This window comes from Ochotona curzoniae, unplaced genomic scaffold (genome assembly GCF_017591425.1).
Source record: "Ochotona curzoniae isolate NIBS_2020 unplaced genomic scaffold, NIBS_Ocur_1.0 scaffold_3223, whole genome shotgun sequence".
Lineage (NCBI taxonomy): Eukaryota > Metazoa > Chordata > Mammalia > Lagomorpha > Ochotonidae > Ochotona > Ochotona curzoniae.
The window spans coordinates 2,555,421-2,570,474 of record NW_024467108.1 but is presented as its reverse complement, the minus strand read 5'-3'; the positions used below and the strand labels follow the sequence as shown (position 1 = coordinate 2,570,474).

At 41.3% G+C, this 15,054-nt stretch overlaps 1 protein-coding gene across 5 annotated transcripts in view; it reads left to right on the top strand.

The window, feature by feature from the left end:
• CLPB (caseinolytic mitochondrial matrix peptidase chaperone subunit B) overlaps positions 1–15,054 on the top strand; it is a 136,689-nt gene that overhangs the window by 46,611 nt on the left and 75,024 nt on the right. For 4 of the 5 annotated variants that reach the window (XM_040964433.1, XM_040964432.1, XM_040964431.1 and 1 more), the window contains one exon: positions 4,336–4,439. In XM_040964433.1, the coding sequence (XP_040820367.1) occupies positions 4,336–4,439 (104 nt within the window). Of the gene's footprint in view, positions 1–4,335; positions 4,440–10,218; positions 10,309–15,054 lie in introns of all 5 variants that reach the window. The other variant, XM_040964429.1, reaches the window with a different exon arrangement.

Here is a 15,054-nt window from a genome sequence, read left to right as displayed (position 1 = left end):
CCCAAAGCCTTGGCACCCTGCACCCACATGGGAGACGTAGAAGAGGCTCCTGGCTCCTGGCTTTAGTTTGGCTCATCTCCAGCCATTGTGGCCACTTGGGAGCAAATCAGCAGATGGAAGATCTTTCTCTCTTTCTCTGTATAAATCTGGTCTGCCATTCCAATAAAAATATCTCTGTTTTAAAAAAAGAGATACTAATTATGATTTAAGTCATCTTAAATTTAATAAGGCTTTGTGGCCTAACACATGATTCAATCTGTGAAATGTTTCGTGTGTGTGAGAAGAATTTTGGATGACATGTTGTGTATATTCTTTGGTCCGTTTGATTTACAGTTTCGTTTAGGTTCGGTGTTTCCTGACTGTTTTCTCTCTGGGTAATCTGTCCTTTGCTTGAAAGCAGGATGTTGAGGTTGCCTGGTGCTATTGTAGCTTGCACTATAACCTCCCTCTCTCTCCTTTCGTATCTTTGTAGTTGCTTTAGTTAAGTGTTCTGATGTTAGATGCATACACATTTGTGGTTGTTGTTGCTTCTTAACAAATTGTGTAATGACCTTGTTAGACTCATTTTTGAAGCTTTTGACTTAAAAGCTACAAGAGTACTTCAAAAATTTATGGAAAAATAGTATTGAAAGGGAAATTTAACTTGGTACAAACTGTCAGTTTGTACAACGATTTATCAGAAAGTCCTTGGATTGGCTCAACTGTGATAAAGGTAGTCAAGCTGACATCTGCAGTGCCAGCAGCCTGCACGGGATGCTACACTTCTAATCTAGACTCTACTGATGTGCCTGGGAAACAGCATGCTTGGCTCCCTTCTCCCCATGTGAGAGACACAGATGAAGTTCCTGGCTTCAGTTTGGCCCTTCTATTTGGATAGTGAAGTAATGGGAGATTTCTCTGTCTTTGTCTCTCTTCTATTCCCCCTACCCCCATTTAACTCTAGCTTTCAAATATTTAAAAAAATATAAAGTCCATGGAAATTATATGTTATGAAATAACTGCATAGAATGAAAAAAATATTTTGCAACAAAACAAGCTCCATTTTTTCATTACCTTTTTGGAGTACTATTGCATTTTATGTAATAACTATAGCTACTCTTGGTTTCCATTTGCATGAAATACCTTTTTGTGCCTTCATTTTCAGTTTGTGTATTTCTTACTGGCAAAGTGAGTTTCTTATAGGCAACATTTAGTTGAATTTGTTTTTTTATCCATTCAATTACCATGTCTTTCTACTAGATAATTCAACCCATTTCCGCTAGGTAATTACTAATGGTCAAGGACTTACTACTGTTCATTGCTTTCAGGTTGAGTTTGTGTTTGTTTTAAAAATATATTTATTTGAAAGAGTTTTAGAGAGAGGGTGAGAGAAAAAGAGATCTTCCCTCCATTACTACTCTCCAGATGTTGGCAACTGCTGGAGCTGGGCCTGTCTGAAGCCAGCCAGAAACTTTCAGTCTCCCACATGGGTGCAGAGGCCCAGAATGTGGACCGTCGTCCTATTCTTTCCCAGATACATTAGCAGGGAGCTCAGTCTGAAGTGAAACAGACAAGATTTGAAGCAGTGTCCATATAGGCTGTACATAGCAGTGCCACATTTACCTGCTATGCCACAACACTGGACCCTGTTTCTGGTAGTTTTATACATCTTGTTCCTTGCTGTTTCTCTTTCGCTGTGTTCCTTTATGAGAAGATCTTTTTCTTTATTGGTTCATTTTGATCCCTTAAATTTTATCTTTACGTATCTGCTGTAGGCTTTTGCTTTGTGGTTATACTAAGGCTTATTATGTAAAGCATCTCTTAGTTTTTGTATGTGCTCAAAGTTAAGTTGTGATCAGTTTAAATTAGCTAGTTTTGAGATGGGTTTCTTTTTCTACATTTGTTTTTCAGTGTCAGTTTGCATCTTTATTATTGTTTTTTTCTGGAAGGTGAGAGAGAAACAGACTTCTTCAATCCACTGAGTCATTCCCCAGATGCCCTTAACAACCAGTTCTGGGTTGTGCCCTAACCTGGAGCTAGGAACTCAGCCTTTCGTGTGGGTATTAGGGACATCCAAAGTGGTATCTTAGCCACTGCACTCAGTACCTGTCCCTGTTGTATGGCTATTACTTTTAGTATTTTAACATTCATACTAAATGTATATGATATTTATGCCACTGTTAGAATATTCTAAATGTGACTGGTGCTTTCACCAGTGAATTTTTGTGTTGCTTGTTTGCATCTTTTCCTTTCAGCTTTGAAAAACTCCTTTTTCCATTCTTTTTTTTTTTTTTTTTTTAATCTTAGGTTTATTCCAGCAGGGGCAGGAAAAAGGGAAGAGGGAAGGGAGGCCAGAGGAGGAGAGAGGGAAAGAACAAAGAAGCCTTTTTCATTTTTATACCAATAGATCTAGTGATAATGAACTCACTTAACTTTTGTTTGTCTATGAAAGTCTTGAATTTGAAGGATAACTCTTCTGGGTACAGTATCCCACATTTGGCTTAAACTTTTTACTCAGTAACCTGTTAGCCTAGTTGGAACTCCATTTACTGCTTACATAGGAGCCTGCCTTTGTCTTTGATTTTTGACACTTTGTTTATAATATTTCTTGGTAGAAGGTTACTGGGATTGAATATGATGGGAGACTTTTGATCTTCCTTTATCTGGATTTTTTCCACCCAGAGTTAAAATATATCTGCTACTATTTAAATAAACTTTATCTCATTGTCTTTCCTTCTTGAATTTCTGTGAATCAAAATATTTTATATTTTTTGTTCTTAAGTTCTATAAACTTTCTTTATTCTTTTTTCCTGTTTTTCTCCTCCAGTTGTATATTGTTCAGTAACCTATCTTTGAAGTCATTGCTTTTATCTCCTAAGCATTTTTGATATGATGTTGTCTCTTGCAATTTTTCATTTCAGTCATTGTATTTTTCAGCTCCCAAATTTGTTTGATTTTTTTTTAAAGTAGTGATTTCTTTCTCTTGGTTAAATGTCTTGTTTCAGTCATTCTTTTCCTGATTTTTGTTATTCTGTATAGTTTCTTGGTGTTTGTTGAGTTACCTTGAAGCAATTATTTTGAACTCCTTCTTAGGTGCGTCATGAGTCTCCATTTAGAGTTAGTCCCTGATACTTTATTGTGTTCTTTTGGTGCAGTCATTTTTCTCTGATTATTGTTGATCAGACCACAGGGACTGGCCTAGAATTCGACAAGCCTGGAGCTTGTCGAGTCCAGGATTGCTGACTTGGTGCATGAGCTCTGGGGTACTGATCTGGTGCTAGGACAGGCATAAAACTTTGTGGGCCAGCTTGCTCTGACTCATCTGCAGCCTAGGGATACGTGGCCTAAATTGACACTGGGTAGGGCTGGAACCTCTATCCACAACTACCATATATAGGCTGGGTCTGCATCTACAGGTCTGATGACTAAGGATGGTGGTGGGAAACCTGATGATAGCATGGACCTTAAGTTGTGTCTATTGGGGCTGATCCAGATCCTAAGGCTGCTAAGGTTGGCTTGGCTGTGGGACAGGTCCAGACACTGAGTCCCTTGGACAGCCCTGGAATTCAGTGCTACAGGAACTACCTTGGCACGCCCTGAGTAAATCTACTGGTGTTGTCCTGGTTTCACTAGAATAGGCTCAGCACAAGACAAAGTCTGGTACTTATTTCTCTCTTCTTCTGCCAAATCAAGAGTGTGTCTCCACATTGTGCTGCCTGTAATTGGGAAAGATGTGACATGGATAATGTACTGTTATCAGTGCATCTTACCTGTCTGTGTTCTGCCTCTGTGCTGTAATCTCTCACCTGGTTCAGTTGTCTTCTGTAAAGATATTTCTGCATTTGGATAGTTGCTTGATCTAGGGATGGGCAGGGGGTTGCGAGCCCTGAAGAGTTGTGTTCTACAATCTTGGTGATACTCTCCTCAAAGGCTTTTCTTGATACTTTTCCTTATTTGCCTACTACACATGATTTTTTTTCCATCAAAACTTTGATCACATAGTGTTGAAGTTTTATGCTTAATTGTTGTCTTTCCAAACAAACTAAAAACTCTGAGGGCAGAGACATCCAGACCATTTTAGAACATTCTAGGGGTTTTATGATCATTGTTGAATAAACTGTGTGGAGACTGGGCCTTGGATCTGTGTTTAGTAATCTGTCCCATGCTTCTGAGCTGATGAGTTTCAGAGCCTGCTGTCCTACCCTGTCTTTTCTACTCCTGTAGCTCATGTTATTTGCCATGTTGTCACTCACATGTACAGAAGCAAATCAGTACTCAAATCTGCTTCCAGATTCAGGTCTCCACCTTTTGAATCCTTCCTGGTTTTGAGACTGTTCTTTTTCTGATTTCTTCCAGTGTGGTGCAGGTTTTGCTTGCTGCAGGAGCTGACCCAAACCTTGGGGATGATTTCAGCAGTGTTTACAAGACCGCTAAGGAGCAGGGAATCCATTCTTTGGAAGGTAAGCTAGGCCACCCTGTTGCTCTGAATGTTTTTCCTCTGTCACTGTCTCCAGTAGTCATAGCCTGGAAATCCTGTATTTCTGGCTTAAAACTATCTACTATGCCATTTCGAGAGTCTTGGGAGATGAAATAGAGGCCTGATAAAGTGAGGCCTTTCTTTCTATCTATATCTCACCCTACCTCTCTCTCGCCCTCTGTCTCTTTCTGTCTCCCTCTCTTTCCCTCTCTCTCCCTCTCGCTCCCTCTCTTTCCCTCTCTCACTGCAAAAGCACCTTCTATCAGTGGATGGAGTAGTTGAGTGGGTTTCAGTAAGATAATTGAGGAAACTGCATAGAATGTGGATTTGTTCCTTTTCTGTTTCCTACATACTTAACCATGCCCTCGATCTAGAAAAAAACCCCAGTGGTTTCCTCAGCCTTATAAAACTTGCTCACTGTTCTGAATAATGCCTTTGTCCCCTCCTAGATACAAAATAGATTTCTGTCCCTGTAACTGGCCCCTCAACTTACTGTAAAGTTCAGAACAAATAGTGTTGTTTCTCTGTGTTTGTAAAATAGGGGTCAACATCAGTACCCCCTCTTGGATGTTGTGTTGGGTAGAGTTTGGACTTCAGAAGAGTAGTGGCATCTGTCCGGTGGTTTGGTCACTGTCTGCTGAAGGGTATTTGAGCAGGCACTTGCTCCTTTTAATGAGCGGTTTTTCCACAGTGGTCTTGAGACATGAGCATGGTGCTTTGCTGCATGCAGAGTGAGTATTCCGTGTTTGACCTTTCACTGTCTCTACCATCAGTCCACAGTCCTGGACCACTCATAGAGGCAGAGATTCCTTTGAGGTTTCCAGCCACAGGGCAGCTAAGCAATGGCTGCTTTAGAGTTGACAGTAATGCCAGGAAGACTTACACAGCACTACTGATTTTAGTGGGACAGAATACTGACTCTGGAGTTTACTAAGCTGCAGGCAGTTGTACAGTTAGTCCTGGGAGCTGTGAGAAGGGCTGCTAGGCCACCATGGATATGTGTTAGCCCAGAGTAGTGGTGTTGTTGCTGTCCAAGGGAGGAAGTTTCTCAACTCAAGTTTCTCAGTGCATCCAGGAACTGCTGCCCAAGGGATGTGTCAGGCTGCCCTCCATCTGCCTCTCCACCTCTCTGCATACTTGAGGTGAGGAATCTGTCAAGACTCCATTGCTCAGGCCACATCCACCACAGATGCTTCACTATCTTTGACAATAATTGCAGCCTGCCCTTAGCTGCCCTTTGAAATGTTCTCTAAATCTTGGCCTCTGCTGGGGTTATTTGAATTGTCATCTGCCCTTGTCTTCCCTGTCCTCTTCAGCAGAATATTCCCTGTGCAGACCATGACCTATACCCTTGGTATTCCCCTGAGCTGAAGGAATCATATTCACTTGATGTTTATGGGGAGAACCCTAAGACTATCAGGTTTGCCCTCTATTTGTAGCCTGTTCTGTGGGGACTCAGCTTATGTGCTGTTTTCACCTCACTCAAGCACAGCATCACCACTCTTCATTCTGCCTTGTGTTTAGGTGCTATCACCAAAAAATAAGATGCATTTGCTGAAAAGGCAGGGCCAGGGAAGAAGAGGATCCCCTGAATGCTGTCTCACTTGCTCTCACAATCACCCTCAGAACTCGGCACATGTTTTCATTTCACACAGTCTTAGCACTCTGAAGCCATCTAGCCCAATTCTGCTGCCATACTGATCTCAGCCACTTGCATTCAAGTTTGTAGCTTTGTCTTCTAACAATTCTTTATAAGTTACTCATATTCAACATCCTAGGTTGGTAGTCAGCAAAGTCTTTCTAGAAAGAGTCTAAAAGTAAGCATTTTAAGCTTTGTAGGCCATTCAGTCTGTTGTGACTACTCAGCTCAACCATTGCACTACAGAAGCAACTATAGACAGTATCCTAATGAATGGGCATGAATATGCTTCAATAAAGCTTTTTTTTTTTAATTAAAAAAAAAGTAATAATAAGCAACACCTTGGATCTGATTGAAATGCTGTTCTAGATCATTTATTTTCTTTTTTCACCCTTTATTGCTGTTTTTATTTGGTTGGTTTTTGAACAACTTCTTAATTATTTCATACTAGCTAGCCTACATTCAAAATTGGCAAAAACCAGAAGTACTGGAAAGGGCAATTATGTCTCTTGTAAAATAAAGGTAGATAGGGCTGATAGTTTTATATCATCTGTAAATTTAGTGAGTAGGCTCTCTGTGGATTCAGTTATTTATTCTGGGTATATTGTCACGCTCCTGTGTCCCAGGCACATTTTTAGGCACTATGTGGGATGGATCAGATCCCTGTCATTGTATACTTTGATTAAAATATTTATAAAGACTGAAAATACACATTACTTGGGCACATGACCAGGACAGTTTTCATGCATTGGTCAACCCTCACAGCTGTAAATCCACCAGACTTCATTCCACTCTGTTTCTCTATTCGTATCCTAAATTGTAAGAGATTATCTTAAGATTTGTGGCCAAATTAAAAATACATCTAATATTTGCCTTTTTTTAATTTTTATATTGCCCAGTAACCCTTCTATAAAGGAAGATCAGTTATTTAGCTATTTTGATATTTTCTTAAGGAACCTATACTATACCCAGTAATCATTTAAGTGTTTAAGAGCCATTACCAAAAATACATATTTGAATTTCCTTCAGAAATCGTCAAAAAAAACTCACTATAGTTTCCAAGATCAACCGTTCTCTCCACCTTTTCTTTCATTTTAACTTCAGACGTGTGTGTGTGTGTGTGTGTGTGTGTGTGTGTGTGTGTGTGTGTGTGTGTATGCTGGTTTTCTAGCCACTCATCTTACTATTCAGGGAAATCAGTTGAGATATTGTATGCCTGCCTCAACTTTGTGTGCCCTGCTATCCAACTCTGTTGGAATCATCTCATTTCTTACCAGCCTACAACTTGATTTGGCTCCTCCTTAACCATGTTTTCCTTTCTTTTTTCAATTTACAAATGCCTCATTGTTTCATCCATTCAGTCCATATTTATTGAATACCTACTGTGTGCAAGTTAACTGTGCCTAGCTCTGAGTCATTCTCCTTGGTCAAACAGACAAATAACACTATAGTTCTCTTGGGACCGAATTGACCATTTCATGTAAAGTTCCCTGACTTGTGGGAATGGTTGTGGAGGGTTGAGTAGGAGAGTTGTAACCCTCTTACCCAGAGGCATCTAGACAGATTCATAGGAAAGTTGCAAGCTCAGGAAAGTTCAACATTCCTCTTTTATTATTGGACCATAGAGTCAATGCAAAGGTAACTGAGTACCAAAGAGGCTTGTGATCTTGGCAAGACTTCCCTAATCTCAAGTAACACATCTCTTGTCTGCTTTGTCAGTATTGTTGTGAAAATTAATAGCCAAATTATGTGATGTGTGAATTGGAAAGTACTGCACAGTTGTAATTGCTTACTAGTTTCATTCATTTCCTGAATGTCAGGCACTATGCCAGACACTGGAAATATAGAAGTAAGTATGTGTTGTCTGCCCCAGTGTTCCCATTGAGGCTCCTAAGCTTATAAGCAGGGAACCCAGACACAGAGTGATAAATGCACAGGTTAACTATACAAAGTTTGTAGGCATCACTGGGTGTAGGTGCTGCTGAGCTCTACCTGATGACAGACTAATCTAGGAAATGTTTTAATCCATGGCTTTCTGTTAGGTCTTAAGGATAAGTTAGAGATTGCCAGGTAAGCAAAGAGGGAGATGGCTTCCAGGCAGAGAGAATATTTGATAACATGTGAGGGCTGAGGGCAGTGACATCATCATCCATGATTTTGTGAATAAGAATGCCTGAGAGAGAAGGTTACATCTGAGAAGGCCCTTAGAAGGCAGCTCCAAGAGCTAAGGCCATACTGTGAAGGCCAATAAAGGATGTTAAGCAAGGAATGTTAAATTCACATTTGCATTTTCGATAGGTCATTGTGACAAGGGAAGAGAACAGCAGTAGCTCCTGACATTTTGGGCGTGATGGACTCCTTTGAGACTTGATAAGAAGCTGTCTTCCTCTCCCCAAAATGAGCTTGAAATTTCTGGAAATTCCTAATGGTGATCTTTAGGGATGGAAAAGTAGATGTTAGGGAAATATTAGGAGGAAATCAAGAATTGAGTGCAATGTAGAAATTGATTGAAGAGAGGTACCCATGATGCCACCTCAGTTTCTGCTTTGGGCAAAGAGCTGGATATAGGAGGCTGGAATGTAAGGCAGTCAGTCTGGCAGAAGATTGAAAATGTAGGAGGCATCAGCATTTGCTTGGGAAGTTAAACAGATATGACTGATTTTACCCAAGGATAAGATGTAAAATGAGAGTGAGGGGCAAATTCTTTGAGTTCCCTGCTTAGTATGCTAGCATATAAGGTATGAGAGAGAGAGAAGACCCAATCAAGGAAGCCGAAGGTGTTAGAAATGCTGTGCCTGGGCTCTGCCCACTCAGAAGAAGAAACACAACCTGGGGAGGAAAGCAGCTTTGCATGCACAGCTTGGTGAGACTTGGTTACCAGTTGCCCCCAAGCCTGAACCACCTTCTGTTTTACATTTGAACATTGTTCCTTTGCAGGAAGCTTGCCTCATTGGTACATGTCAGTGTCTCACACTCTTGCAAGATTTGTGTTCTGGGTAGAGAGCCAGCCTTCTGGTACAGGTGACCCAGGAGTGTTGGCTTTGGAAATCTTGTTGGCCTGATTGTGCTTTCATTTTGCTCCCACCCTCAGAGTAACATCTTCAGAGGCACAAGAGTGTCCTGGAAAAAGGGTGGACCTCAATGCCAGGTGCTTCAACTGTCATTCTTCCAAGATCAGACACTTACTAGCTGTGTGATCTTGAGCATGTAACTTACGGTCTTTCAGCTTCCTCATCTGTACCCTAGGGATAGTGATACCTATTGTATTGGGTTGTTAGGGTGACTAGAGATAGACCTATATGTATAAAATAACTATGACACTTACTAAAGAATATTCTTGTGGATGTGCATTTTGGCCCAGTATGAGACAGGAGCCACTTTAAGAGATACTGAGCAGCCTACCAGTCATTCTATCATGGGGCTTTTCACCCTAGGGCATCGAATTACCTGACCTCCAAGCTCTCTTGTCAACTCTGTGATCTCTAAGGTTGTAAAAGTTCAAGGCTCACTGTCAGAGCAAGTAATATAAGAAGTGGGATTTGGGCTTTGCTTTGGGGTTGAGAATGAATGGGGAACAGTCATTCTAAATGGTGTGTGCAGCCAGAGGCACAGAAAAGGGAAAACAGTGGAGGGAATTGTGGGGATTCAAGCTATACCTCTCCTGCCTCATTCTTGATCTTGACCATAACCCACCCATGCCCACTCCAGGAAAGTTCTACTTGTAGCTGGCTGGTGAGCAGTGGTCCACATCGTTGGGTGGAGGGGGCAGTAAATCAGTGGTAACAGTAAACAAGTCGCCTAGCCAGGATGCCGCTGGCTGCTTGTAAGTAACTGTTATAAACATTGAGTGTCTGGGGCTGTCAGAGATACAAGCGAGTACTCTCTGAGTGCCGCTCATATGTACAATTAAAACAATAAAACACGACAGGAACGTGGCCAGAACAGGCTGTAAATCAGCTTCTCTTCTCAGCTTCAAGTGGTGACTGAATAAAGATGAGTGCATGAGCTGGTTGGCACAGGGCCCTCTGTGGGTGGAGAACCTGGCTTGGGAGACTAGACCCACCAGGGGCTGCAGGTCCTGCCTGCCCTGCCCCAGCTGACCACCCCATCTCTGTGTCTTCAGATGGGGGACAGGATGGTGCAAGCTGGCGTGTCACAAACCAGTGGACAAGTGCCCTGGAGTTCAGGAGGTGGCTAGGAGTTCCTACTGGCGGTAATGGAATTGATCTATATACTTTATTTCTTTTCCCTACCCAGCACATGCTCTAGAGTAGTCTTATCCTACCATCTTATCCTCTAAGCTAACCATCCAGTGTTTAAGTTAACCACTGCATACCCACTCAGTCCCTGCAGAGAAAACTTATCCCTGTGGAGAGCACGAACTTAGATGGAACTGTAGAGGTTCTCTCTCTTAGACAGCCTGTCAAAACAAAGTCCTAGGTCCCACTCCTGGAGATTTTTACCCCATAGATAGATCTGACATGCAACCCAGGATTTTGCTTTTCCAACAAGACTCCACTCTAAATAACTTGGTGATCTGGTGGTTGGCCTGCTTAAAATCTCATCTAGACTTTTACCTTCCAAGAAGAGACCATTTTGTTTTGCCAATTTAAGCTTCCCTCATAGATTGCCATGGTATGATGGGTGTGCAAGAAAACTTCATTGCTGTGACAATGGAAACAATCTTCAACACCTTCATAGGCTTTGACCACCTAAGTATAAAATACATGTTAGTGGAGAGTCAGAAAAAGTCTTCCTGCACCTAAAATCTGGGATACAGAAGGAGCCCCACTGATGCAAATCTGTGCTTGTACGTCATTATCATTGTCTAAATCATCGTCTGATGCAACTAATGTCAGAGAGACTTTGGCACAGCCTTCCAGATGCTCTTCTGTAGCAGCGAACTGCTAACTTCCAAGAGCCAAATATTACTGGGAATCAAAGGAATAACTGGGCCATCACCTAACTACATAACCTTGGGCAATTCTTTTTCCCTCTGAGCTTATTTTCTTATTAATAAGAATCAAAATGAGAAAATACAAGGCATCATTTTTGTGTAGATTCTAGCAAGAGCAGTTCTTTATAGCCATAAAGATTGAAGGCATAACCAAGACAGTATTTGACAAGGGTCCAGTCAGAGGCATAGACACCAAGGACTGTTAGAGCCCAGAGAAAAGAATATTTGGCTGAAACAGTCAAGAAAATAAAATGATACTTGAGCTTTTAAAGTCTAGGGAGGTTTTACGTAGCTGTCTGGAGGGCTGGTAGCTGGGTGAGGTTGGGTATCAGTAGAGAAAGGGTATGTGGTATCCATAACAGAAACTAGAAATAGGAATTAAGTTTTAGGCAGGTAAGGAAGCTTGTGCTAATTAAGGTGCAGCAACCACATAACAAAAAAATTGTTTATAAAGGGCTCTTTAGTACTAAAGATGCAGTGTTAGGAGACTGTAGCTACCCAAGACACTTGCTGTTAACCGAAAGTACCTTGGAGATCCTAGAGGAGAGACAAATGCAGGACTGACTCCTAGAGTAAGAAGCAGTGGAAGGCAGTAATGAATCATTAGGGGCCACAGCAGCAGGTCCCATTTACAGATACTTGCTGTGTTTCCTTAGCACCTTTCTATACAGTCACTAGGGGAAATCAAAGGCAGATAATGATAGCAAGTGCCAGCAGAACTGTCTCCTGCTCTTACATTGAACCCAACAACATATCAGCCAGTGTGTTAATCCCACACTTAGTTCAGAACCTCTGGCTGACCCAAAGCCTTGGGCTTATTATAAGCTGGGTTATTATTTTTATAATGTCCTAGCCTCGGCCTCATCCCTGTCTAGGCCCACTCAGAACCTTGTCTCAGCTCCAGGGCCAGTGGTTCTACGTGTCATTTTTCAGTAGTGCCAGCCACCATGGAGTCACCAGGTTGGACAGTGCACTGTCAGTCCATCAGGCACTGTGGCCAACTTCAAGATTAAGTGTATCAGCCAGTTAGGCTAATTGTTTCCATCCTTTTAGCCTTCTAAACACACACACGCATACACACATGCATGCATGCACTAGGAGATGGAGATAGACTAGTTGACATGTTTTATTAAAAAGAATAAATTTGGTGCGTTTATAAAAATAAGAAAATGTGTGCTAGAGTAGCAAAAAAAACTAGTCTGCGATTTTAACTGATTTACATATTTTGTGTATAAATATTTTTTCATCAGAAGTTCCAAATCAGGGCTGGGTCCCACACACCACACAAAATATATTAGAGACATTTATATGGATAGCAGGAAGGGAGACAGAGGGCTGAAATTTTCCAGGCACCCAGTGATTGATGGGGGCTGAGGCTCCCCCTGACGCTTTATTGAGTTTCCGATGATTATCTCTCGCTGAGACATTTTTTACAGATGACGGTCGAGCTGTCACAATGGACCATGGGGGGAAAAAAAACCAACAATAATAACACTTTAATCTTTTTACTGCACTGCTCCCTAGTATCTCAGATTCATCTTCCCTGACGCACGCAGTTCATTATTCTGCCCCTCCCTGGATGGGAAATAAAGGAAAATAAATATATATGTAGACACACTTACCCACATACATACACACACACACAGAGTATATAAAAGAGACCACCTCAGAACCAGAGAGGAGTAGAATTTATTGTTCTTTTTGTAAGTGTTGAGGTTTATTAGTAGAGATGCTGGGTTGGCTTGGAATTGGCTATTAATTACAGCATTTTGTATTTGTTTTTTACTGCGAGTTTTTAACATCTCAAAGAAAAGGCAGAGAAGAGGCAAGCAGGTATAGCAGTGGGAGCATGAAGGGACTAGGATTGGCTAAGCCAGTAGCATCGTTGGCTAAGGGCAGAGGGCAGAGCTCATGTCAGTTCACCCCAGAAGCTCTCCAGAGCTGAGTACTGCTTTGACTAGAAAGAAAGAATATGAGCTCCAAGTAGTTATAGGACAAATTAAAGGGATCCAGATACCCACATCTTAAGGAAGAAAAAAAAAGAGAATCTGGATGGTTCTGCAGAGTGATAGATTCTTAGTAGTCTGCACTGCCTTTTGAATTTGAGGATGTGAAGGTGAGATACTGGCGCTCCTGGTCAAGGGAGCGGGGCCCTGTTCCTGGTCAGACAGGATGCTACACTCTCTATGGCCATGTGTAAGATCAACACCTGTCTTCAAGTTCCTTTCCAGCCTCCCAGGCGTCCCCATTTCCTTTCATGAGTGGGAAAAATGAGCTTGGGGTCCCTGTGGAAGGTTGTCCTTGACATGTCTCCAGTGGACTAAGTGCTGTCCCTGTCTTTTCTTTAATTCATCAAACCTTTGCTCCCCTCCTGCTGTGTGCCAGTTCTCACAGCACACAAAGGTGTGGGATAAAGGTGACCAAGGTCCTATTCCTAAGGAGAAAATTTCTAGTCTGTGGGCAGAGAGCATGGTGACTATGAAAACCTGTTTCAAGTGGGGCTAGACCTCCAGCCACAGACTAGAGGACTGTGAGTGTTTCTTCTGCATGAAACAGCAAAGGATCTATATCTCCTTCAAGAACCCATTTTCTGCTTGGGAAGACAAACATAGCATTTACTCACTTTAGTGTTTATCAGGTACTTACCGTGTTCAAGAGTCTACAAATGAAACAAGTTGACAACACTCAGGACTGTGTAAAGGAAAATGCAAACTAATTTGATGTAACTTAAGACATTGCTAGAACACATAAGGGGAAGGGAGATCCAGGAAAATCAGGCTGCTGAGTTGTCCAATGTGGGTTAAGATGTGAGTTAAAGAAGGAAAGTATATAAAAAAGGAATGTAATCGTGTAGGAAAAATGAGTAATAAGCCTTTGAGTTGAAAAGACAGCTCTGCCATTATCTCTCAGTGTGACATTAGGCCAGTTATATAACTTCTCTAAGTCTCAATTTCTTTGTTTATTAAATAGGAATAATATGACATGCTATGCTTTAACAGAAAGTACTTACAAAGCTACTGGCACATGAGCATTCAATAAATGAAGGCCATTATTTTGTTACTACTGTAAGACATGCTTAGTTTTTGGGTACTTGAGGAAGATTGGATCTTGGGATATTAGCCTTCAGGGCTCAACTGTGACCTTCCACTGAGTATGTAATGGAGGTATGCACACAGCAGACGTGGTCTGCAGTGTTGGGGTAATTCTGTTCAAAGTCAGCCTGGAACCAAGAAAAGGAAAGGACATGGTAATTAATCCTTTGCCAATTGGCCATGTACTCAGATCCTTACACATAACAGTTTTGAGATATAATCTACATATTATACAACCACCTGTAATGTATGTAATAAAGTTCACTGATTTATAGTATATTTATGAGTGTGCAATAATCAGCCCAATAAATTTTAAAGCCTCTATTTTTTTTTTACTATTTTCATTTTATTTGAATAGCTGAAAGACAAAAGAACTTTCAGCTCATGTTTTATTCCCTTTATGCCTACAATAGCCAGAGTTTGACTAGACTGAAGGCAGAAGTCCAGAACTCAGTCCAAGCGTCCCATGTGGCTAATAGGAATCCAATTACTTGAGCCATCACTTGCTGCCTCCCATGGTACACATTAACAAGAAGCTAAAATCTGAAGCAGAGCCAGAACTTGAACCCTTGTCTGCATCCCAAGAAGTATCTTATCTACTATGCCAAATGTCTGTGCAATATTTAGAACCTTTTAATCACCTTATTAAGGAAGGCCCGTATCTATTATCAGTTATCCTCCATTTCCTGTCAGCTGTCTCCAACATCTGACAATCATTATAGATCTGCCTAATATGGATGCTTTATTTCCATGGGATCCATGGTATGTAGTCTGTTGTGACTGGCCTCTTTTTACTTAGTGTGGTGCTTTATACATGTAGTGTTTGTCAGTATTTTGTAGTTCTTATGGTTGGATCATTGAATAATAACTGTTGTTAACACCATGTTTTGTTTATCCATCAGTTGAAAGT